Raw genomic sequence first — 27006 nt, forward strand, 5'->3', positions numbered from 1 at the left:
CAATCCCGTCATGCATTTATCAACATGGAGATGAGCGAGGTGGTCGCGATCACTACTGCATACCTATGCTTGTGAAAAACACAACACACATGACCTGGATACTAGAGGAAAGCTGTGAAGATGCCAAAAATATCGAGAAGAAAGCAATCAAAACCTCAACACATATGTGGTAAGTAAAGAATCCATGTAATTTGATGTGAATATGTGTATTTTGTTGGGGCGTGAACAAGCGGCATGCACATACTATTCACGCGTGCGCACGTGACGTTTCATCGACTTGCAGGCCTTGGAATAAATAATTTTGTATTGATTTTGGTTGCATTTTGTATTGATTGCCTTCTTTTGTCGTCGCTAACTAGCTTAGGACATATTATTATTTATTACTTTGATGTTTTACGTGTTATGTATGAACGTACCGTTCACTTTATTTACAAGTCTTTAAATAGGTCATGTTTAGTCAGCTGACCAGTTTACCTGTAATTGACATATTCACCTGTATGAGTCGACAAAATGCATGCACAAGAATAAGGTTCACTTAAATGTGAATGTCAAATTAATCAGATTTCGTAAATATGTCACATTTTCTGTTGAATAATGCCAGAATACCATGATGTCCTACTTTCACTTTAGTCTGCTAAAAATAAACATGCTAAAATTGATGAATGAATTTTGTTATGATTTTATTTCATTATTGAAATTTTATTAGTTTCCAAAGGTTGCCTGCTGCTTCAAGCTTTAGCTTAATTTTGCCATGCAGATTTATTTTTTCGAAAATGTTTTCCAAGAAAGTGTAAAACTGCTTATTCCTGTTAGCACCACTTATGGTTAGTCTAATATGCATGTACTTAAGACTCCAGTTGTTTTTTTTGTGTGTGATGTCAACAAATATATTTCTGGTGTAGTTGTATTTTGAACTAATTTGGACAAAGTTTTTGTGTAAGTTAAGGAAAATCATTAGGATATTTAAATGAAAACTAGCCTTTGTGTTTGGTCGTGTTATTCCATTATTAGGGCTTCAGTCACTAGCCTCTGCAGATTATATATTCTTAATAGTTTTGTGATAAAGGAAGATGAGCCAATGCAGGTAAACTTACATTCGAATACATGTGCCAGAGGTTTCACCGAGAACCAGCTACTGTCAAAATGTAGACAGTTCAAGAAGTGAAAATGGACGGTTCAAATTCACATTGAGCCCCATCCCTCCTTTGATACATTTTGAAGGTGTAGTCAGTCCATTTGTTCATTGAAAAGATAATGAAAGCCCTGTGTGCATGTGTTGCTGGTAACTAAAAAAGGGGGTGCAATCCGCGTTAGTGAATAATGTGAAATTTCAACATGCTTTTAAGTAAGATAGAAATCTTGATAAGACAATTTTCTTGTAACTTTATTTTGTAAAACATTATTGAATTCTAAATATGTCTTTTTCTTTAAGATTTTAAAATGGGAGGAAGTATTTAAAGAATATGAAGGCAAACAATTGTATTCACAATTGTTAGTTGCATGAGTTTGAATAAATGATTCTAGTTTGAAAGTTCTACTTTACATTGTATAATGTCATAACACATGCGGTAATGGCAATAGAAAGTGCAAATACATGTACATTTGTACATAATACATGTATGATTGTTGTTAGTGACTTCCGCATAAAAAAAATTAAAGATATGTTATATACAATTTACTTCTTTGTAGCTTTTTTCCTCTGTGGATGGGGGTACAAAAACATACCGGTATTTTAAATTTTTTGTTTCTCAGATCTTGGCATCCCTTCATTGGGGGGGATTTCAATATTGATTTTGACTTCATCTTGCATACACTTCCTGTGTTAATCTCTCTCAAAGTTTAGGGGATGAGGTAACATGGCAGGGGCATTTATTTCCTTTCCTACATGTATGTACACGTTTTTTGTAGTTTCTAATAATTATTTTATATGATAATTTTTAAACCCTGTATTTTCAGCTTTTGGGCAACCTTTAATGTGCACAAGTGGCAAGTTCCAAAAATTGTAAATGGAACAATTGGTTACCTACTTTAAAATCACTATGATACAATGGATACTATTATGCACATGAAATTTTTCAAAATAATAAAACAAGATATATTTATATACACATGAATAATTGTCGAATCATAATCCTATGGACACACACTGTTTAAACACTCCTCACAGTAAATTTTAGACAGCTTCCAATTTTGAATTAAGCAGAATCCCCCAAATTTGTGTTTACCTCTCACCCTCTTGAAAAAGTTTATTTAGAAATATCCGAGATGAACCTCTAATACATGCATGCATAATGTACATGTACAATATGGAGATTCCTTGTTGTATGTAGTTCTGATTGCATTTCTTTCAGTTTAAAAGTTTTGAAAAAAATACTAAAATTGTGTGTTAAAATAATAATAAAATAGTGTTACCGCTTTTTGAACACTTTGCACTTAAAAGTATTCTTTGTCTTGGATTATTTATTCAACTTTTGAAAATATTTCAAATGCATTATTGAATATTACCAGTAATGGCATTATGCGTAATCATCCTTAAAGAATTTTTATGTCAGCTTAAGATCATTAGTATTTTAATTGTACTCAAAAGAGATCTCTAATCTCCTGTTTTCCATAATTAGAACAAATTGTGAAAACCAAAGCTACATATATTAGTAAAGATTTTTGTATAAGACTTCTTACAAACTGCTGTAAATTATTTTTACTCCTACAGTGTCTTGGTTTATGTGAAATTAAGCATTATCCATGTTAAAAATGTTATCTGTGGGACTGAGGATTATTTGTTTTATAAGGTGAAAGGTGAAAGAAACTCTGGGTTTATATAAATTCATGACTTTAATTTTTTTAGTTCCATGTTTACAAAATGTTTTTAAAATGTAGTTTGTTGGACTTTGTGATTATTTTTTTTTTATATATAAGTTGATTTACAAACAGTCACTTGTAGTACAACTACAAGACTTACACATGTAAATTGTGTTAGATACATGTACATGCATGTTTTTTGAGTGCCTTTATGGTCTTACAGTTTTATTAGTTCCATGTTTCTTAAATTGTTTTTGACACATACTTTGAAGAATGTGATTCTCAGTACCTGACTACATGTTCTTGAACATAAGATTGGCAAATTGACTATCACCTGTTATATCATTTAAATGTAGATCAACAATCTCATGGATGCCAACCCAATTTCCAATGCTAACTAACTATTGTAATTTGTTAAAAATTTGATATCTTTTGGAATTATTTATTTCTTTTAAAGGATTGTCATGTTTTAAAAAAAGAAAACCATTGAAAAAATTCAATAAATTAACATGTAGCTACGGGCATGAAATTCCCATTTGAATGGTGTAATTTTAATTTCCTGTAGAATTTAAAGTTCACAAATCACAGAATGCTCGTTACAAACTTCACGTGTCATGTTAAAACGTTGGACTCAAAATCAGATCGTTTTATTGTTCACTGCCCTCGAACACTGAAATAGTTTTAATGTATTTGTTCTCCTTTGAAATGACAAGAATGCATGGCGTGTACCAGCGCCCATGCATGACAAGAATTAGGTCAGCATTTAAACAGGTAAAAAGTTTACCTGTTCCAACCCCCCCAATACATGTATGTGTCAACTTATTTGCTTGTGGGAAAATGGAGATAAAATGTCCACTTATTTGGCTATTTGAAATGGCCATTGCATAATACCCATGTTTAATCAGTCAATAGCTGTTGTTATTGAATAATCACGAACATGGGAGAGAGAGATATTGAAAATCTATTTCATGGTTAGTACACATTCACATGTAGGTGTGTGCAATGTGAATATTGGTTTTCAGTGATCATGAAATATTACGAAATGTTTTATGTATAAAGGCAGTTGATTTGATCCTGTTTCGTGTACGTGCAGAATTTAAAAAAAAATTATGAAGATGACTATGAATTTATCCTTAATACTCAAACTCATTTTCTCAATAATGGCATTGTAATGGTCTTCTTGGTATACATTTACACTGTACATGCAGTTGGTATAAATCTCATTCTTAAACCAAACTAGGAAATAAGAGTATTTGAATGAAATATCAGTAATTACAAGATTATCTTCAGTATTTAGTAATTAATTCTACAAGATGAAAAAAGTTTGTACTTGTTAAAAAATGAGATATCTACTGGTGGCTAACTATGTTGTTTTTTCTCATTTCATGTCACATTAATTTTTTTAAAAAGATAGAAAAATATACGGTTATTGTTATCAGTCATGTTCATTAATTTCTTCATTTAAATGTGGAAACGTTGTTATGCTATACATTGTAACTGTCAGTGTGCAAATTTCATAGAATTGTTTAAACTTTATAAAAGATCATAGGCTCTGATTATTTTTCAAAGACATTGTCTTTAAGTTTACTGCTGCTGTATCAGCTGGTTATAAGAGCTATAGAGTTTTCACAACAGCATTTCATTTTGTGATTCAGAAATCAGAAACATATTTTATAATAAATATAGTGTTATCGGATCTTATACTTAACATCAGATCACACACAACAAAAAACAAAAAACAAAAAAAAAACAAAATAACATAAAATTAACAAAAGTAAATGAGCAACTGAGACTCCACTAAAAACTGGGAGCATAGACCAGGTACATTGGTAGTGAAAGCGTCCTCTGCTTTTCTATAAACATGTATCCATATTTGCTAAAATGTTTACATGTTTTAAGGTTTCATAATGAATGAAAGTTGAATATTGCAAAAAATCAACTCAAGTTATTTAATTTCAACATCTTGAAAGATGAGCCTTGGCCAGTTTGTTTTGATGTTGAAATTAAATAAAGTGAGTTTACATTTTGTGACATTCAACTTTCAATAGTCATAAAACCTTTTTCTCTATGGTTCCTTCGGCCTGTTTTGGCCATTAACATGCGGCAACTGTTATGGCTGAAATTTTGGCAATCAACCTTCTATGACATCACAAAATGTATCAAGAGAACAAAGTTGGAAACGTCACAGCATGGCTTTTGACCGATCTGGTTTTACAGAAAGTGATACACAATTGCATTGGCCAATTTTTCATATCAGTAGTTAATATCACATCATCCATGATGTGATATTGCAAATATCTAGAAGTAGATGAAACAACCTTCATTATGAATGTATTGTGTAAAATATGTGTTTTGTAACTAAAACTTTACCTCAACTTTGACTAAAGAAAACAAGTCCTTAGCACTGGAAAAATGTATATGTACATGTACTAGTATTTTGTACCTTTCCAGTTGATGTTTACACAGCCTCTAAATACATGGAAACTGATATAAAAATACTTCAAAATACTTAGTTCACACAGACTTTTGGTTTAAATGAGGGATAAGTTAAGGTGAGGGATTTGAGTGAGGTTTAAATAAGAGATAACTTTACTGACAGTTTTGAAATGTGAATGATGAGTGTAGAAGCTGGAGTTGTCTTCAGTGGTCTGGATTGATTTTTTTTTTCAAATGTACCATTTTTAGCATTTTTATGAATACTTAAGGTTTTAGTGGCCATTTGCTAGCTTCAATGACCCTTGTTTCTCCATAATCACTGGTTTTAGATGAGGAATAAGTTGTGTAGATGATTTTGAAATGTTTTTATTCTGGTTTAAATGAAGGATGAGTTTATTAGATCTATGTTTATGGTTTCTTTTACAGAACTGGCACATGTACAATTTGAATAACTAAGGAAATCTTTTTCTTTAATCATAATGTTCACATGTTTCAGTATTCTTAAAAGGAAACTAAGTGACTTTCACAATTACACATCAGCAAAGCATGTTAAGACCTTCTTTTTGAAATGAAATTTGATATTAAATACATAATTTTGTGCTGTAAGCTATTGCTTTATAAGCTTCTATTTGGATTGCAAGATTGGTACGTGATTGTAGCGTCACCTGAGGTTTGATAGGAAGAATTCTGTCAATAATTCTACTTGATCTGCGTGCACGCAAGAATATCAATACTTGTGTTAATCTATACTGAGTTAGCTATGCAAAGTCTATTATAATTAGTGATGAATAGAAAATATTGGCTTGGCATAAAAACACTTGTGATAACAATTTTTGCCTTTTAGGGACGCTGTTCATGATTTTTTTTTCAAAATTAGGTGAATTGTTAAATATGGTTAGTATATTCTCAGAAAAAAAATAGGTTTTATTTCATTGCTTGACTATTATAACCCTGACATTATTAGAAGTGAACACATTGCACTACATGTGTGTGCTAATTTTTCACATTTACTATTCTCAGTTCAACAATATATATTCATATGAGGCCTTAAAGGGAATACTTAAGTTTCATCTTGCAATGAACACTGCTTGCAAGAACATAAGGAAGTTGGTCATTATCAAACTTTGTTGGCTGTAAAGAGCCACTGAATAAAATAAGCCTAGATATGAAAAATGTTTTGTCTACCCATGCACTTATTTTAGTCTAGTTCTAATGAGATAGTCTTCAGAAAGTAGATCTTTAGTTTCATGCACATATTTCTTATTTTTTTGCCTAGGGTAATTTTGATTGTAGTTACTTGTAGGAAGTCAAATTTATTAATACCATTTATGATGACTTAAAATCCAGATCTGATTTTTTCCCTGCCTTTTGATATCCCCTGCAAACAAAGTCTGGGAGGTATACAATGTATAGGTTTCACTCTGTCTGTCTCAGTGTCTGTTTGTCTGAACTTTTTTCATAACAGCTTGCAGCATTATTTGTGTCATATAATATAGCCACATGGAGATGTGCATACTTTGAGGAATTAACCTGTATGTTTGAACAAAAATTGTAGAAATGACAACTTTTGAACTTCTGGCTTTTTCAACAAAGTTGGTCTCATGTGTTGTCCACAACTCCTCCTCAACGACTTTCAAGATTGTTATGAAACTTTATTTGGTGTTAGTTGACCATATATATATGCATATTGTCAGGAATTTATGTTTGGGCAAATATTGTAGAAGTGTCAGCTGTTTAAACTTGCAAATTTTCAGCTGAACTTGGTCTGATGTGTTGTCAACAACTCCTCCTTAACAACATGCAGGATGTTAATGAAACTCAATGGAGTGTTAGATAACCGTATTGGGATGTGCATATTGTCAGGAATTTATGTTTGTGCAATAATTGTAGAAATGACGACTGTTGGACTCAGGCATTTTTAGCAAAACTTGGTCTCATGTATTGTCCACAAATTGAAGGTTTTTTTTAGTGAAACTTAATGGGGTGTTCAATTCCCATATTGGGATGTGCATATTGTCAGGAATTCATGTTTTAGTAAATTTGCAGTCATATTCTGTCATTGTGTTGTCAGCAACAACAAAGTAATACTGATTGTGGTTTAGAGTTTGGTGTTTTAGAAATGGCAGCAAATTGTGTGTCAAAAATGCTTAGTCTATCCACCATAAAAATTGTGTCCAAAAAGAATTGTGTGTCCAGATTGGTCCCAAAATGTAAAGGGTTCAATAGGATGTGGGGAGTATTAGTCCCTTTAGGAGCAATTTCTAGTTAATGCTGTATTAACTTTGGATTTTGGCGATTTCCAATTTGTTAACTGGTGTTCGTTAAAGAAATTAAAGGCAGTCAAACCTGTTTAAGGAACCACCTGTTTTCATCAATAACCTTCATTTAATTACTAATTATAATATACCTATATAGTGTTTTTTATGCTAAATTTACCAGTAAATTAAGACCAGCGGTATTATGGTTTTGTTGTGCTTGGAAGATCACTTTATATTTTTTTTACATGTATTTTGTAGATATTAACCACAATGTATATTGCATGTGTTTTGAATAGCTTGACAGTACTTGTCTTTGGCCATATCTGTCCTTTTTTGTTTGTGTTTTTTTTTTAAAATAATTTCTTGAGTATTACAAAAATGGTTTGGAAAGGGAACAGGGTGGACATACAGCATGAAAGTAATACTTTAAGCAATGAAGTATCTCATAGAAGTTTCTTGTTTGTTTTAGGAGATGAAGAAGACAAAAAAGAAACAGAAGGAAGCAATGGACCAGTTGGAAAAGATGCTGTAGAAGACAATAATGCTAATATTGTAGTAACAGAAGATGAAAAGGAAGATGAAACAAACAATGAGGATAATGATGAAAACAATGATGAAAGTAAAGACAGTACAGATGATTCAGCCGACATCATCCCTCTTCAGATGGAAGCTGAAGAAGAAGAAGATGAAAGTCTTCTGCATATTGATGAAGATGAAGACAATTTCGATGAAGACTCCAACCATTCCCACAATTTAAGTAACAGTATGGATCGGTCTGATAGTTCCTATGTTTCTCAGTCAAGTACTCCAGTACAGAATGATCGCATGTGTGATTTCTGTGGAGTTGTCAAGAAAAGTCCATCCGACCTCGCTCGCCATCTCCTAAAACATACTGGTGAACATCCATTTAAATGTGATGTAAGTCTTTTTCACCTATTTGATGCTCATAAGAAGACTTCAGATCTTATTATTGTACCTAATGCAGAACATATTATTAGCTCACCTGGCCATAGGCCATGTGAGCTATTGCCATCACTTTGCGTCCGTCGTCGACGTCGTTGTCGTCCTTAACAATTTCTTCAAACATCTTCTTTTCTTAAACTACCAAATAGATTTGCATAAAACCTATAATAACTGTTCCTTAGAGTATCCTGCACAAAATGACCATTTAGATTTTTGATCAGTTAAAAATGTGGCCGCCGTTACTAAAAATAGAACATAGGGGTCAGATAGCAGGTTTTTGCATGTATCGCCAAAACTGTTCGGTTTAGCCAAATTCTAACCAGGTAAAAGTATTCAGCATGATGAGATCTATCTGTGGTCAAATTTTGGTGAAAATCTGTTGACCCATGTTGGAGTTATTGCCTTAACTATACAGAATTCACTGAAAAAATTTTGTTTTTTGTTTTTTGTTGTTTTTTTTTTTTAGGATATCCTTAACAAAATGATGGTTTGCATTTTTGATCGGTTAAAAAACATGGCCCCATTACTAAAAATAGAACATAAGGGTCGTACAGTAGTTTTTTGCATATATCTCCAAAACCGTTAAGTTTGGCCAATATCTTTCAGTTGCTTAAATATCCTTATTATAAGGCCTACAAAAGTGTCCAGGTTTCAAAGTTGTCAGACGACTCCTTGTAAGGGTTATTGCCCTTGAGGGGTGAAATATGACTTTTTTTTTACAGTTTTCAGCCTATATCTTGAAAACTATGATAGATAGAATGAAACTCTCGATTGATGAAATGATCTTCATGATTAGTCCTACCAAAGTCTTCATGGAGTCAATATTGTTGGACAATTTCTTGTTAGGGTTATTGCCCTTGAAAAGCAAAAATATAACCAGGTGAGTAATTCAGGCTCGTGGGATTCTCTTGTTTTTACTGTATTTGAAAATTAATTATTTTTTCTAGAAACTCCCTGACTGGAAAAAGACAAGTGTTTAAAGTGTAGGTCTTTTTAATTATGCATGAACAGAATGTAATGCTGAGTTCAAACTTTCTTTAAATGTTGAGAAGTTTGTTGTTTAAGTACATGTGGTTTAGGACTCCTTATTTTGATGATGAAGTTAGATTTGTCAGTAAATATAAGGGCTCTTGATCATATCATCAATTTAACTAAAGTGCTACTAAATATTGAAACAAGGAAGCATAATAAGTAGGGTATCTTTACATAATAATTCATACTGCTGTGAACTGGCTGTTTTAAAGAGGATTTGTCATAATTAGGTGGACATGTATTTTGTTCATTTCAGACCTGACGTCCTATTCAAATTTTTTTTCAGCACTGTGATAAAGCTTTCAAATCAAAACGTTCCCTACAGCATCACCAACGAGTTCACCATGGCATTAGTTTGTCAGTTTCCATGGTAGCCATAGATGCCAGTATCCCTTTAAACAGAAAGCGGAAATCAGATGAGGCTGTTGGGTGTCAGTCTTCTCCAGAGAATGAGGTAAAGAAAATCAAACAGGAGGTTCCTGACTTGTATGGCTATCCATCTTTGGTGTATTCTGGAGAGCATCAGCCATTATTCATGTCCGAGACATCTTGTAGCAGCATCGGAAACTTTAAGAATAGTCAATCACTTGTAAAGATAGAGGAAGGTAATAACAAAACATGCATGGTTTGTGGAAAGACTTGCAGCAAACCAAGTGATCTAAAACGACACATGATGAGCCACACTGGAGAGAGACCATTTACTTGTAATGTAAGTATACGAGAATAAGGCAATCAATATCATTAGCTGGTCATGCTCATCTGTTAGACATAGGTTATAACAAAACATTCCTAGTTCATTAAAATTTTCTGGTTTGTAGACAGAATAACTCTGTTGTTAAGAAAGGGTACATGTCTTTCCAGAAGGAAAGCAAAAAAAAAATTCTTAGAGAATGTCCACATGAAAACAAAGGTGAACATGAAATATTGAACTACTCTTTCTTAACCACATAATTATTCAGTCTAAGAAGTGTAGTCATCTAAGTAATTTTTTTACATGTCATTTGTTGAGTATCTGTAAATTCTTTAGTTAATGAATTTACATTTTTTACTAAATTGAAATATTCTACAGTTAATTTCGGTCAGACCTGTCTGAGTGACAATCTGTATATCATCAATAGCCTGTTTTAAGAGACTAGAATTAGAATCTCCTTATGCATTGCATTCTGTCTTAAATAAATTTGTATAGAACAACAATCTGACTTAGGTCTCACTAATCACCAGTGATTTAGCTAGCACTCGTCATTTTCGCCATTTATGAAAGGATTTTATAAATGAGGAAAATGTTTTAGATCATTTTCATCACTTAAAATTTGAAAATTGTATAAAAAAATCCATTCAACCACCGAAAAAAGCTACGAGTTGACTCGAGACATTTCTGCTTTTAAGTACGTTTAAAATGTAACTTATATATATATATATATATATCTAGTTATATATGTAGTTAATTACATATATGATTTTAAAGTACACATTCTCAACTTTATTTTGACTACTTTTAATCATAAGACGCACAAATAATGCACTCACAATGCATATGTCTAGGTTCAGGTTCAGTACATTATACATAGGGGTTGGCCATTTTACCCAGAAGTGGTCAGTGAGACCTTATGTGACCATCATTGTGCTCTCCCTTGGAAGGTCACTTAAGACAGGTTTTACTGTACATAAAACCTTCAAAACAGCCACAGGTTTTAACATATGTATGTTGACAGAATATGACAGCCAAGAGTTTTATACTAAGCTGTAAGAGCAAAATGTTTTGAAGTAAAAGGGCTACGATTTTTTTTTTTTTATGATTGATGTAGATTAAATGTATCAATCTAAAGATAAAATTTAAAGTAAAAAATAATGTTCAAAAATTACTTTCAGTTTAAAGTTTATACAACTCATAACAAAGAGTTTTTGAATTGTAGTTATGTTTTATTAATACAATGTGGTTCTTTCCATTCTATTATTAGATTTGTGGTAAAGCTTTTCGAGCCAAAAACAGCATGTTTTACCATCAGAAGTCATCACATGGTTTGAATATTGAGCTAAGTCCAGGTTTACAAGAGCGATTTATGAAACTGAAGAAACAGACTCGCCTTAAAAATGTTGATTCTCCGAATTCCCACTTACAAAATGATTTGCAGAATCAAGAGATGCAAAGTAATGATCCACAACTGGCAAGTTCACTTCTCCTGAAGAAACTGGGTCAAAAGGTTCGATCAGCTAACAACTCAGTTCTGTATAGTTATGATATCAATACACATCAAGAGGGTGAAGTGGAACTGGATGAAAATACAGGACTTTTTAAGCAGTCTGGTAGTATATTTAATAAACCACTTGTCACAAAGAATTGTCTGAAACCAGAACCTTTAAAACAGACCCACAGCATGGTCGGCAGGCAAATTGTCCAGGAATCTCACAAAGTGAAACGTCACATCTGTGTTAAGAATGAAACAATACTGGTCACTCGTCTTGATGGAGTTGATGTCCTCACAGCTAAAGATGTCTCCATGTATAAGTGCTACCTTTGTGGAAAGCTTTTTGATGATCTGCTTAAGATACAATGCCACCTGTCCATGCATTTTCAAAGGGACTTAACTCTGTACCGTTGTCAGGTGTGTGACGATACTTTCTGGTTCAAATTTAGGGTCATCAATCACATCAGAAAAAATCATCCAAAAGATACAAAAATTGCATTAGAAAAGTTTAAAAAAGAAGAAGAAGAAAAGGAGTTGAAAGAAAAAGAGGCAATTAATGTTGATGAGGAAGACACTGACGAAAACAAAGATGCCATTGAAGAAGAAAAGAACAATGAAACTTTGAGTGAAAACAATGAAAAAGACAAAGAGATGGAAAATAGTGAGAAGACTGAAGAAGAAACAGAGGATGAAGTTCTTAGTGATGGTGATGAGAAGGTGAAGGCAGATGAAATGGAAACAGAAAAAGATACCAATGAAATAAAGGAAGAGGAAACATCAGAGAATGACTCCTCTGAAAATAAACAAGTAGAGAAACCAGATGATATGGAAAAGTCTAATGAAGTGAATGAAAGTGGAGACATTGAAAGTAATGGAAAAGATAAGAATGAAAAAGTTTCAGTAGATAATGAAAAAGACGAACAGGGCATGAAAACAGATGAATACAAAAATAGGAATGAAACTGCAACAGAAGCTACCTCTAAAATGGCTGATGAAAATCCAAATGTCGCAAAAACTGAAGATTCTACCTCAGAAAGTACCAAAGATAATACTGCAATGAACCTCTATGACTCGTCTAACAAAGTTATAAAATCAGATCCATTTGCTGAACTCTACAAAGGTATAAGGTTTAGAAAGAAGCCAAATGGGTCTTTTATCTGTCTTTTGTGTAGAAAATCATTTTACAAGGAAGCAGCTTTACTACAGCATATCAAAATTCATGACCAGCAACTGATTTGTTACTGTGAGGAATGTGGTGATGGCTTTACTGATTATGGTAAATTGCGGGTACACATAACAACTGATCATAAGAATGGTAACGAGAATGTTTCATCTTCTGCTGCTGCCAAAAATACTTTACTTTCATCTTTGTTATCAAAAACCTCACAGTGGCACAAACCGGCACCTGTAGTAAAACTACCTTTGGCCAATGATAAACATTTAGAAAAAGCCAGAGAAATTCTCAAGCAAGAGGGGATACATGATGATATTACAGTGGTCATGCCAAGTGAACCTGATGAAGAAAATTCAACAGAGGCCAGAAAAGCAAACTTAGACTCAATCTTGTCTCAGACTGCTGAAAAAGAAGAGTCTAATCAAATACAAATATCTCCAAAACGTCTTCTCATGTCTAAACTGCTGTCTAAATCCAAGAGAAAATCTACACAACCTATCAAAATTGAAAATACAGTTGATCAAGAATTTACAATCACAGAAAATGGTACAACACCAGAACCTGTGGAAAGGGAGACAATTCAAGTTAAACAAGAACCTGTGGAAGCAAAAGAGTTATCTGCTCCTGCTCCAGCTGCTCCAGTGCAACCACAAAATCCAGTAATCAACAGTGAACTTATGGCTGCTAAACTTAATAACTTGGCATTACTGCATCCAGGGCTTCATCCTGTTGTCATGGCTAACACACTAGCAACACTAGCTGCTCAGGGAATGTCCGTTACAGCTCAGGGCATGCTAATACCTGGAAAAATTTTGCCTACTATTCCAATGGTTGGCATACCCCCTGCTACACTTGCTGCTAATGCTTCTTCATTCCAAGCACTTACTTCACAACTACAACAACCTATTACTATCCCACAAGCTATGAATATACCAGTATCTGTTAACATACCTCATGCAAAGGAAGACACACAACCAGTAGTTGTTAAACAAGAACCAAATAGCCCTGTTGAAGAAAATAATGCTTCAAACCATTCTCACTCATCAAATGACCAATCACCCAATCAGTCTGATGAATCTGAAACTGGTACCGGTGAAAAAGAAAATTTAGTTGGACTACCAAGAGTACAGTGGAGTGGACCAGAGTCAGAGAGACCACCTATTGGAAACCCAAGAAATTTACCTTCCAGTCTCCAAGCAGCATGGAACTTTCATACTGCTGATGGCAGAAAGGTTACTTCTCTGTCCAGAACACATTCTAGGTAATGATTTTATTCTATGGATATTTTATACCAACATTATTGGTCAATTTGATAATTATTTTAATTATTATTAAAAAAGAATACATGTAAAAAATAACATACATAAGAGGCAGACCTAAGGTAAGGGACACAACTCTTACAAATTATGGGAAAGTTTTTTTTACCATTTTACATCAATCTTATGGTAAACAACAAAGTAACTTGGATTGATTTCTATCTGTTCAAAAGGAAAGTTTGACAGGCTTTGGTGAAATTGAATATGATACAAACATATTACTGATATCAAGAGTTATGTCCCTTGTCCTAGATCTACCTTATTAATTTACAAATTAAACAAGACATTTGAGTTACATCATAAAACATTTTGTTTACATTTGTGTATATTCTTTTTAATTTTTTTTACATTACCAGTATTAACATTGTGTCATTTTTAATTTATTACATTGCCTTTGGATTATGGTTTAAGTGAAAATAAAAATCTACAAATTCAAGTCCATGCCTGAGACTGTATCATTATTTGGACTTTGTAGATTGCCAGTAGTGAGTACCCCAGTAGATCGGGAGAAAGTATGTAAGCCCACTGTTTTAGCTGATGGACGTACAGTCTACAGGTGTCCATTCTGTAACAAGGACTTCTTGTCATACTCTGATATCAACAGACATATGGACTTCCATGAAGGTCAGTAAATAATGTTTAATGGCTTTAAGAAAAAAAAGGTAAACCTTACTATCAATTTTTTAAATGTATATTTACTTTTCCTTTTAATTTGTCCAGCTATTTAATCATGTATGTATGCTAGGTATCTCTAATTATCAATAACTATCTCATTTAAGTGGTTAAATAAAAACTGAAGATATTCAGTTAAAAGGATTGCAAAACCCCATTCATAAGGATAGAAATAGACATGGAGGAGGTGTAGCTATCTATGCCAAGAACAGTCTACATATTCGTGAGAGTCCAGAATTTCATAATACTGATCTTGAGATTACTTGGGTTGAGGTTAGTACTACATCATCTAAAATTATGATTGGTGTTATGTACAGGCCACCAAACTCACAGGTGTCATATTGGCAGACCCTTGAGAATAATTTACAGTTCATTATTGATATGAACATACCTATTTTTCTGGGAGGGAATCTAAATGTAGATATGCTAACGAACCATTCTGGACATCTTGGAAACTTTTTGAGTAGACTTAACTTAGAGAATATTGTTCTTGAACCAACATGGATCACTGATACATCCGCTACATGACTAGATCTATTTATTATGAATCGACCAAATAATATCTTATCTGTTAATGTTCTACCAAACTTCTGTAGTGACCACTGTCCTGTAAGTGTAGATAAAAATTTTAAAAATTTCAAGCAAAAAATGCTTCAAATGTACGGTGTGTAGATATGACCAAGCAAACTATATTGCTATGTCAGATGATATACAAAGGAATGATTGGAATATACTTTTTGAGAATAAGACTGTAAATGAAGCATACTCAATTCTGCAGTCAAAACTCATGGAGGTGTGTGACAATCATATTCCTACCAAAACAGTAGTTATATGTTTATGAATAATTCCATATGGCGAGCAATTCACAAAAGTGACCGAGCTCACTATAGAGCAAAAAACACAGATAACCCAAATCATTGGGCTTTTGTATCGACAACAGTGAAATGATGTCATTAAACTTGAGAGATGCTAAGGCATCTTATTAGACTTATAAGCAAAAATTAACAACGCAATTGACTGATAAAAATATTTCACCAGGCAAATGGTGGTGTATTGCAAAGTCTGTATGTTTACTTAACAAGTGTGATAACATTAGTCCACCATTAGTAAACAGAGGACGGATAATTATACACCCATCTGAAAAATGTGATATATTTAATGATTTTTTCATTGGTATTTCACAAATTGACGATGAGCTGGAACTCCAAGCTGAGATTCAGGAACCGGTTAATGAATTGCCAGATTTTGTAATTGCTGAGCAGGAAGTTAGAGATCAACTTAATATATTAAATATTACAAAACCAAGTGGTGCAGATGCTATTGCACCAATTATACTTAAAAATATTTCAGAGTCGTCGGTGCATCCACTGACATTACTCTTTAATAAGTCTCTACATTGTTGTCAGTTATCTTATCTTTGGAAACGATCTCATGTTGCACCCATTTATAAGAATAAAGGGTCTATATTGGATGTTTCCAATTTCTGTCCTATTTCCTTAACATGTGATCTTTGTAAGATGATGGGAAAGATCTTGGTTAAACATATGCATAACTTTGTTCTAGAACATCATATTATAACAGAACATCAGTCTGGATTCATGCTAAAAGACTTGACTGTTTATCAATTGTTAAATATTTATAATACCATACTCAGTAACGTAGATGTGGGTAGGGATGTATTTAAGGATTGTATTTTGTGATATATCTAAGGCTTTTGATTGAGTTGAGAAGATACTGATGCAGGGCTCCCCCAAGATTCTGTTGTAGGACCTTTCCTCTTTCTTAACTATATAAATGATATTATAGATGGTTTAGATTGTCATATAAAACTTTTTGCAGATGATACATCACTATTTGTTATTGTTGATGATCAAAACTACATAGATGCTGCAGACAGGTTATTGACAGACTTATCACATATACATAATTGGTCTCGAAATTGAGCCATAAAATTTAATCCATCCAAGACTGAGTCTTTGCTGTTCTCTCAAAGAAATGTAGAGAACCATCCTGTATATTTTGGGGGTCTGGAAAACCAGGTAAACGATGTCACCATACATACACACCTGGGTATTGACTTTCAGAATAATGCAAAATGGATACCATGTAAATAAGATCTACAAAAAGGCATGTGACAGACTAAAATTGCTTAGAATGTTGAAGTACCAGGTCTCCAGGAAATCTTTGATTAATATATACTTTTCCTTCATTAGACCAGTACTGGAATATGGGGGTATTGTTTGGGATAACTGTACATTATATGAATCAAATTTACTCGAGAATGTACAAGTATAGGCTGGTAGAATTATTACTGGTTTGCAGATCAATTCCTCAAAAACAAAGATGTATGAAGAATTAGGGTGGGAACCATTATATAAGCACTGTGAGAAGCATAGCTAATCTTGATGTACAAGATAGTTAACGACCTTGCCCCAGAGTATTTATCAAGCATTATACAGCCTTATATCTTAAATATACATGATTATAATCTCAGGCAACAAGTCAACAGTAATAACATAAGTTTGCCAGTTTGTAATACTATGGCATATTCTAAAAGCTTTATACCCTCGACTATTCGACTCTGGAATCAACTTCCTACATCAACAAAAAATAGTCCTCTGTTGATGTTTTCAGAAAGAGGCTGAATTCAGCCAACCCTAGAGCTCCTGAATACTTCAACACAGGCAACAGAAAAGAGAATATATGGCATTGTCAGTTGAGGTGTGAGGCTAGCAATCTGAATCATCATTTGCAGCTTCATCATCTGACTGACAATCTGAAATGTCCACACTGTGGAGACATGATCGAAGATAATTTTCACTATTTTATGTTTTGTCCACATTATCAAATTCAAAGGTGGTCGCTGCAGAATGTTTGTGCTGAACTACAGATCAATTTTAATTTACGTAACATACTTCATGGTAATGAACACCTGCCATTTAACAATAATGTCAAGGTGATGTTAGCTACTCAAAATTTTATTAACAATACTGAAAGATTTCAGTAGTACACAATTGTAATGTAAAATGCTTATATTGCTGTGCAGTTGGTAATTTTGTTTATAGACTGATGTGTATTGCATTTTCTATTATGTTTAATTAAAATTATTTTTTTGTTTCATTATAACAAGAAGAAATTTTGGTACATTTTTTCTAAATTATTTCCTTCCTTCTTTTTACGTGTATTTAGATGACAAAGTGTAAAATTTAAGTATCAAAGATAATTCAATTCGGCATACATATTTTCACTAAATTCTTATTCTTTTAATTTATGCGATAAACAATTTTAAATTGTAACTTAATGTAATTAATCATTTATTTTAGAAGAATACTAATAGTACTTACACCGTAACAGATGATAAATTATTAGCCAACTTCCAAGAGAAACAGAGTTATCTTTCTTTCTATGTATTCTTTTCTAAATGTTTAATATATTATACATCATGCCATCATGTAAATGCCTTGTATGGAGAGGATATATATAGGCTTACCCTGCTATCCAATCCTATTTATGATTTATGAATAAAATATGTTTAAAACGAATCTCAAATTCTACTTTCTTTTCTTCCATTGTACCAAATAGTATTTATTGAAGCTGACTTTAAAGGTTATCTTTTTAAAGAGTTTACTTAGTCCTGTTTTGAATATTACTGTCATAACCAGAGTTGACTAATCTTCTTTATTTTGGCAATATGAAAATAGAACATCATTTACAGGGTATTTCATAAAAAGCATTCCTTAGTACAAAAGAAGGAACTAAAATTGATATTACATTTTTCAGACATACGACCATTCAAGTGCAAATATTGTGAATATTATGCCAGGACAAACAGTCAGTTAAAGGTTCACATGATGAGGCATCAGGGTAAGAGATTAAGTAATGATTCCAAAACAGGGATGATTTTTTTCTGCTTTTTAGAGCGGAATTCCGTTACTTCAAATCCAGATTTTACCTTATGGTTCTTTTTTCACTATATATTTACTTTCAATTCTGCCTATTTCCACTTTGTTTGTTGATCTCATAAAATCATCCCTGCAAAAAAGACTTAATACCACAATGTTGGTCTGGATGCATGCTTGTCTTGATTGTTGAAGATAGTACTCATTTACATTTGATCCCTTGCCATGTCGTACCAAAGACTTTAAAAATTTGTAGTCATTGCTTTTTTCTGAGTATGCAGCATTTGAGATTGACAATCTTGTCGGACAAGCAGGGTCTGTTTGATTGATAATGCATGAAATATCTGCCATAGGCATAGGACAATTAATCAAATTGAATTAATTAACAACTGAAAAGGATTTGTTATATCTGTGAGGAAAATTTCAAATGTTTCATTTTAAACAGGGTAAATTTTGAGGGAGTAATACAATAATCTAAATATGAAATACATTGTAGATAGAATATTTTCTTTACTGCAATATGGTACTTACAGAATCTAACAAAATTTATTTCTTATGCCAATTTTAGTAGTCTTCAGTCTTCAAACATGATTTATAAAAACATTGCAGACAAACTATATTTTGTTTTTATTTAATAAAATATATGCACCCTACTATGGGAAACACATACTTCTATATAAGTGATTTTTTATCTCTAAATATATATTTTATTGGCGCTTTTAAGAGTATTGGCATATTTTCTTTTCTGGGCACAATTGTTCAAAAAATTGTTCACTGGAAAAGTGTAGTACAATCTATACAACTTATCATTGGATATTTATCCAGAAGATAAAGTTTTGAACAACTGGGCTCTGAAATGATGGCAAGAGGGAGATTACTTTATCTTTTCTTTTTTTCATGCTTTGTAGGAAGATGATTTATATATTATTACAGGTATTCGAGAATTTTGCTGCAAGTTATGTAACTACAAAGGTGTAACACAGTCAGATCTTAACAGACACATGAAGTCACAGATTCACTTGTTGAAAGCAAAACATGCTTGTCCCCACTGTGATGAAGGATTTGTTACCCTGCGGAACTTACATCGTCATCTAGATGGGAACTGCATTGTCAAAATGCAAAAGATGGAGAATGGGGAAGAAGTATAGAGCCTTTGGCAGTTATGTTAGGATTGTTTGGAGCTATAGTGATAAATATTGATTATGTGGTAAGAGTGTTGTCAACAATACTGGCAGGGTAAGTTTTTGTGTATTTTATCGTTTGGTAGACCACCTGTAGGTCTACCAATATGTTGTAAGACATTTTTAAAAATTTAAGAGCCAGTGTTGTTGGCTAGAGTAACTGTTAGATGTACAGTGGTGTATAATTTTGTTAGAAAAATTGATCTGTTTGCAAAACATTCAATCAAAGACTTATTTTTGTGTGATACTTGGGTAACGAAACAGTATAGAATTCATGTTTTGTTGACAAATATACCAGTTGATCATTCTCAATTTTATTTGCAGTTATATTCTGTTGAAGATTGTACCTCAGTTTATCTTGTTTGTTAAAAATTATGTTAAAAAATGTATATGAACTATTGCATTCCTTATAAAATGTATCATTCCATTTTTTTTTCACACATGTTTATAATAAAAAATACATTTTACACATCTTATTCTGTAAATATATTTTTATTTTTATATTCCTTTTTTCCTTTTGCTTATTTCACTTTTAGTTTTTTAAATTATCATTCCAGTTTGTATACAGGGTTTACATTCCATTATAAATATAATACCCATATTTGAAATTCTGTATTCAAAATTTTTTTTGATTATGGAGATATTTTTTTCTCATGAGGAGTCACAAATTTTCTATCTCTTTTTTAATTTTGAAATTTTATGTGTGCATGACTAGCAGTAACAAAGAAGTTTAAAAGTTTTAGAAGTAAATATGCACTGTATTCTCCCCAGGATCAAGAAAGGGCTGTAATGTGTCACTATAATATTCAGCACTACAGTTTGTTTTGTTTTGTTTTCTATTTTTATGGGCATTTTGCTATATTCTTGTTAGGAATAGTATAATGCCAGTAAGCAGTATGTTATTTTGAACTTGTAGGGAGAACTGTGTATATATGTCTGGAAAGGATATGTAGGGACTTCATAAATAATTGTTCATCTTGAACTTATAGGGAGAACTGTGTATATATGTGGAAGCGATAGGAAGGGACCTCAGAAATAATTGTTAGTGAGATAATCATTATAGAAAAAAATAGTGGGTTAAATTATAGTGGTTTGTAGTGAACCTTTATTTCTGGAAGCCCTGCTTATTCCAAAATGTGTTTTTATTTCCATATCTTAGTGAGATTTTCCTAAAACACCTTCAGCTGAGGTATTTCTTCTTTACAACCACAACTTTAAATTATTAATCAAATTGCTTGAGATTTTAAAATCGGGGGGGAAACTGTCACATTTTCGAACTAAAATCTTCATTTTTTAATCATTCAATCAAGCTCCTAAATTAACTAGACCATGCATAATCATTGCAATACAGTTAAGAATGACAAAGTACTATTTTTTTGCAACACCTCTACAGCATACATGTAATTGCATGTAGTCTTTACTTATATAGTTTAAATTTTTATGGGTAATTTACCGACCTAAATAATGCAATTGAGGAATATTTATGGTTGAAATGTTTTATGGAACCACACCCTGGGCTAATTCTTAAATGGAGATTTTCCTTGAATTCTTATAGTCTTTCCTAAAATTTTGAAAATAGAAATTACCTGATTGGTCGAAACTTTTGAGAAAGGATTTGAAGAAAGCCTCAAATGAAAATGTTTTATAAAAACCAGACCCTGGTCCCTTTAAGTATTATACAGATTTTTACTGTTATGTTTGTGTACAAATTTTATCAAAGTAGATCTATCCTATATTTCATATGTACTAGCTAGAATGTGTAAATATGTTGACTATTGTATCCTAATGTTTCACAAAACAGATATGTACAATTTTGATTTTGATGAATGTTGAAATCTTTTTCACAAAGAATGATTTTGTATTATAATAAAAATAATAACACTCAAAAGCATTTTAACTTGGTATCATTTGAAGTAATTTTCAAAGTTGTAGCTTTATTGTAGTGTTTTTTGTTTTTGTTTTTTGTATTGGAGGGGGATTGGGTTTCGAGATTTGAATAAAAAAAATTAAATGAGTGCAGAATTTGTTGGCAACAATATAAACTTTCAAAAGTTTAATCTTCATCAAAGATAAGAAAATAAAATGAAATAGTTAGAAAAATGTTCATACATCAGTTATTTTCACATTTTTATATATTGCCTTTTAAAGATTTTCTCATTTGTACTAAAACACATTGTAGAAAATTTCACCCTGATATGCTGAAGATGAATTTGAAGTGCAAAAAAACATTTATTTTGAAAACAAAAAATTAACTAATTTTTTTAACTATGACGTACTATAAGGTATTTACTTCCAATCTACCATAGATAGGTGTTAATTTACTCTATTCTTTTCAATTCTTAGAAATGTCTAATTCTTATTAACTGTCTATAGTTGTCATACATGTTACATTCCATGGTCAATAATGGCATTTGGGTAGGATTTATTGGATGTGATAGACTTGTTATGTTTGTATATTTTATGTTGATTTGATAAATATTTTATACATGTGTACATATATATTTTACCCATATATTTCCTCTGTTGTCTCATTATCAGAACATTGTATTAGAGTTTGTAGAAAATAATACAGATTATCATGAGAAATCCGTCAAATAAATGTTTGTAGGTAGTTACAGATAACCATTGAAATTGTTATCATGAAATAATCATTAAACTTCTAATTGAAGAGTTGCAACTTTTCACATTCATATTCTGTGTTTATATTTTTTAACCAACTTAGTTGGATAAATAATTTTTGTCTGTATATGTGAATCTTTAGAAAATACCTTAAGGGGTATGTTGTATCACCAGCCTTTGTAGACAAATACAAGGTATCCAATACAGCTGTGCTGTATGTTTTGTTTTGGTACATATGCTGTTTTTCCTAAGTCATGTCCTCAATTATCTGGGATCAATGTTTATCCCAAGATACCCACACATTCTGTTTACATCAGCAAAAAATGCAAAATGATAGATGAGATTGCGCTCTGAAAATTAAATAACCTGTTTTATTTGTGTAAAAAAAAATATTTTTTGAAATCATTAATTACCTTTTTTTCCGTTTTTTTTTTTTCTTTTTTTTTTTTTTTTTATTATGTTTAACTATTATTGAAATTTGTTAATAATTAAATTATTGTGAAATCTGTGGAATGATATCCTCTGAAAAATGACTGATGTTATCTTCACCTAAATAGCTGGAGAATGATAGTAGACATGATTTTCCACTTTTAATCCAGAATTTACCGTCACTGTTCTTTTTTTACCATATTTTTATTTCCAATTTCGGCAATTTTTGCTTTATTGGTTGGCTCCATAAAACCATGTCTACAATAAGGATAAGGATATTAAAATCAACTTTACTCATAAAATGTATATATATCAAATTTGAATTGCAGGTTGGATAAAAACTGTTTTAATTTGATTCAAAAATATATGTATAGCCTGTATTTTTATTTTTGGCGCATGCTAAGGCTGTAATTTTTCAACAGAACTTATATTTGTTTGTAGGGTTCTTCCATAGTTATAATTCACATAATTATATAGAACTTATTACACATGTTCAACATGGTATTAATTTTTATTTCAAAGATGAATTTTTAGTCTCTGACCAAATTGTGTCAAGGTTGATGACAATATTGTACAAAAATATATCAACACATTATCTTATTTAGAAAATAACTTTTAGTCCTCTAATTGTGTAAAAATGCTGTTGTAAAGAAAATGGTTGTACAAAATATGTTGTTGCCATATAAAAACAAAAACAGCACATTTTTATTCATGATATAGTCAACTTTTATCTGTACAGAGAAGACAAAAGTGCAAATGAATAGTATAATACTCATTCAAGTAGAGCTGTAACTTTGATTTAAATCATGCAGTGAACATCAATTTTGAATTTTGATTATGATAATTAATATATTGATGATGGGGCCATTCAGATTTGACATTCCAATTACTAAATGAATTTTTAACATATTCAAAACCATTTGGTGGGTTGGGGGACTATATTTTAATTTATTATTCAAAGAGTGAATATTTATCATGTTCTGTACAGTAATGGTTTTCTTACTTTGTGAGATCTCCAATTCTAAAGATATATTATTATTTTTAACTACCATTAGATTTGTCTTCAATTTTTTTTTTCATATTGTTAAAAGATTTTAAAACAAATATTCCCATTCCCGCCAACTTTCTTAGAACAGTTGTCAAAGTAAAAATAACAAGTCATTAGGTATTTTTAGACTTTAAGGATGATCAACTCCTGCACCAGTGATTTTTGCTGGATAGATCAGACTATGATTATGTGAAAGTGACCTGTCAAGATAAGGAGTGTAGATGTGTTAGTATTTTGGCAATAAATACAGTCATGATTTCACAAAATGTTTATATTCACAAAACAGTTTTTCTTTTGTTACTATATTTACTCTTGAACTAAGCAATTAAATATCATAATTCACAAAAATATGTTATCATTTCACAACTAGTTGTTGTAACTGTATTTTAATTGATATTATAACATTTCACTTGTTGACCAGTCATCATTTTTTTTTGTTCATTTTAATTTTCATCTGTATATTTTATCATTTTGCTAGGTTTTATTTTTAGGCAGGGATGACTATTTGATAACTGACACAGACCTCTGAAAACAACTTTTGTACCTGGAAATTTCTAGTGTCCATATAGAAAAAGAAATAATTGTTAACTGATATGTAATAAACGTGATGAGAAAGATTTGGTTAAGTGTCAGTCTATGTAATAATCAGGCAGTGGGTGAAACATGGTATGAAAAAATCTACCATTTTGAAAATTTAATTTGACTATTCGCACCTTCAGAATCTATCTATTTATCACTTAGGTAAATTGAGTTATAGTTTCGTTGAAATGCACTGAAAATGAAAACTTGAAGGGCAGATAACTCTGTCAAAAACTTCATTTTTCAAACATTCTGTTGAAAAATTTCTGAGCAAATGCAGGGATGCAGTGGTTAAGTAAGAATCTTTTCAAATAGAGAAAGCATGCTTGAGTGAAATTATATTGTCAGATCAGTGGGGTTTTCGATTTTTCCAGTATCGCCTGATTCTTACAAAAACTTGCACTTTTTTAAGAGTAGTGAACCCTAGGTTAACTTCAGAACAGTAAATTGTATTTTAAAGTTTCCATTTTTGGACAGATTGTAGGTTTCAAGTTTGAATCGGAGCTCAAAGACCCTCTATTTGGACCTAGGACCTTTTTGAAATCTTTATTACCTATGTCATATACTTTCAATTGTTTTTGATTGGCACTTTATTGAGGAGTGTTGGTCCATTGATTTGAAATTTGGCTTAGTCCAGGACCTTTGACTCTTAAAAGTAAAATTGATAGAAAATAAATGGAAGAGTATCATAACTTTTTATGTTTCTGTCTTTTATTTGCTTTTACTCAAGCTGGACATCAGCAGTAGTACTTGTACTTATGCTTAAGAAGCTAACTGAAGAATTATATGGCTAAGCTATAGGCAATCATGTTTTGAAATTATGTGATGGGGCAAGATATGTTTGTAAATTGGAATTGTTCTTGCAGATTTGTTATAAATTGATTTTTGAGGTAGACCTAGGATAAGGGACATAACTATTGAAATCAGTGATATGTTTGTATCATATTCAAATTCACCAGAGCCTACCAAGCTTTCATTTGAAACAGAATGAAATCAGTCCAAGTTACTTTGATGCTTAGATGAGATTGATGTAAAATGTTGAATACAAAGTGTCCAGTGATTTGTAAGGGTTTTATCCCTTACACTAGGTCTACCTCCTTAAGAAGTTTTGTAATAGAGACAACAACCAGTTATCTTCTCATTGGGACAACATCATTAGCTGGGCAGTTTTAATTGTTACAGTATCAGATTAACCCTATATTTTATTACTTGATAAATTTAGTTAACCAATACAGTTCTGGTCAGTGGTCAATTTTGCTGAAATTCCACAAAAACTAAGTACACTTGTTTCATAATTTAGCTATTCTTAGGTTACGTTTTCAATTTTTTCCTTAGTGAAGTGTTTTGGCTGGGTTAAATTTTGCATTCTGACATTTCTTATCAACTGAAAAAAATATTCTCTTTTTATGCAAAAGACTATGTATATTAAATTCCTTAAAAGGGAACGTTAGTAATGTTTAATATTAAAATCATCAGAAGATGTTATGATGTCTGCATTCATCAGGTCTTTTGTCTTTTTTCTCCTCTATTATGTACTTTTAAATTATATTTCTCTAAGAATGAGATGATAACTGGTTGTTGTTTCTATATTATACTGGACGTAAATTGTGTCTTGGTGAATCATTCCCTTGTACATCAGTTGGAACATATTTTTTTTGTTTATATCACTACCTCTTCACAAACAATTTGTATTAAACCCAAATGTATTGGTAATTCAATAAATGTTTTATCACCCATGACCTGAATTATTGTTTTTTTTTTTTTTATTTAGTTTCTGTGAATTGAACATATATTACTGCAAAAATTTGTAGGCAATTTTGTTTGTAAACATTTGGTTGTCAGACATAAGTATATCATGAAATATCCAATGTATGGAAAGTTCGTTATCACAAAGGAAAGGTATTTTAAAGATGTAAGTATTTGTAAGAATCAGGCAAAATGGGAAAAATCAGAATACATGCATGTCGAAACCCCACCAATCTGACAATAAAATATCACCCAGGGGTGCTTTCTCTTCTTTAAAGGAATATTATTTTATCTCTGAATCACTGGATTTGCCCAGAAATTTTTCAGATGATTGCTAGAAAAATTATGTTTTTGAAGGAGTTATCTGCCCTTGTTCATTTTTTCAGTGCATTTCTATGAAATTACAACTCAATTTACCAAAGTGATTTGTCGTCTGAATATAGCTGAAATATTGCTGCTCGGACGTTAAACCCCAACAAACAAACAAACAAACCAAAGTGATTTGGAAAATCTTGTCTTTTTTCCAGATTTTGATGGTACAAATAGTTGAATTAAACATTCAGTTTGGTAGGTTTTTTCATACCATGTTTCACCCACTGCCTGAATCTTGCAGAGACTGACACTTAAAGTGGAGTTACTCTAAGGAGCTCTAAACATGTAAAACCCATT

At 31.8% G+C, this 27006-nt stretch overlaps 1 protein-coding gene across 1 annotated transcript; it reads left to right on the plus strand.

Annotated features, from left to right (window-relative positions):
- LOC148612232 (uncharacterized) lies at positions 1-26330 on the plus strand. The gene is made up of 7 exons (XM_088593486.1): positions 1-169; positions 7963-8411; positions 9775-10197; positions 11447-14109; positions 14640-14788; positions 18617-18700; positions 19669-26330. The coding sequence occupies exons 1-7, from the start codon at positions 121-123 to the stop codon at positions 19881-19883; spliced, it is 4032 nt and encodes a 1343-aa protein (XP_088449612.1). The 5' UTR covers positions 1-120; the 3' UTR covers positions 19884-26330.
- The last annotated feature ends 676 nt before the right edge of the window (positions 26331-27006 follow it).

This window comes from Perna viridis, chromosome 7, assembly GCF_037379345.1.
Source record: "Perna viridis isolate PV_CMFRI_1.1 ecotype Kerala chromosome 7, ASM3737934v1, whole genome shotgun sequence".
Classification (NCBI taxonomy): Eukaryota; Metazoa; Mollusca; class Bivalvia; order Mytilida; family Mytilidae; genus Perna; species Perna viridis.

Excerpts from the sequence above, each read along its gene's own strand:
- LOC148612232 (XM_088593486.1), top strand. The coding sequence starts at position 121 with ATGCCAAAAATATCGAGAAGAAAGCAATCAAAACCTCAACACATATGT. Across the intron at positions 10,198-11,446 it reads AGAGACCATTTACTTGTAAT|ATTTGTGGTAAAGCTTTTCG; the intron begins GTAAGTATACGA and ends TTCTATTATTAG. Across the intron at positions 14,789-18,616 it reads ACATATGGACTTCCATGAAG|ACATACGACCATTCAAGTGC; the intron begins GTCAGTAAATAA and ends TACATTTTTCAG.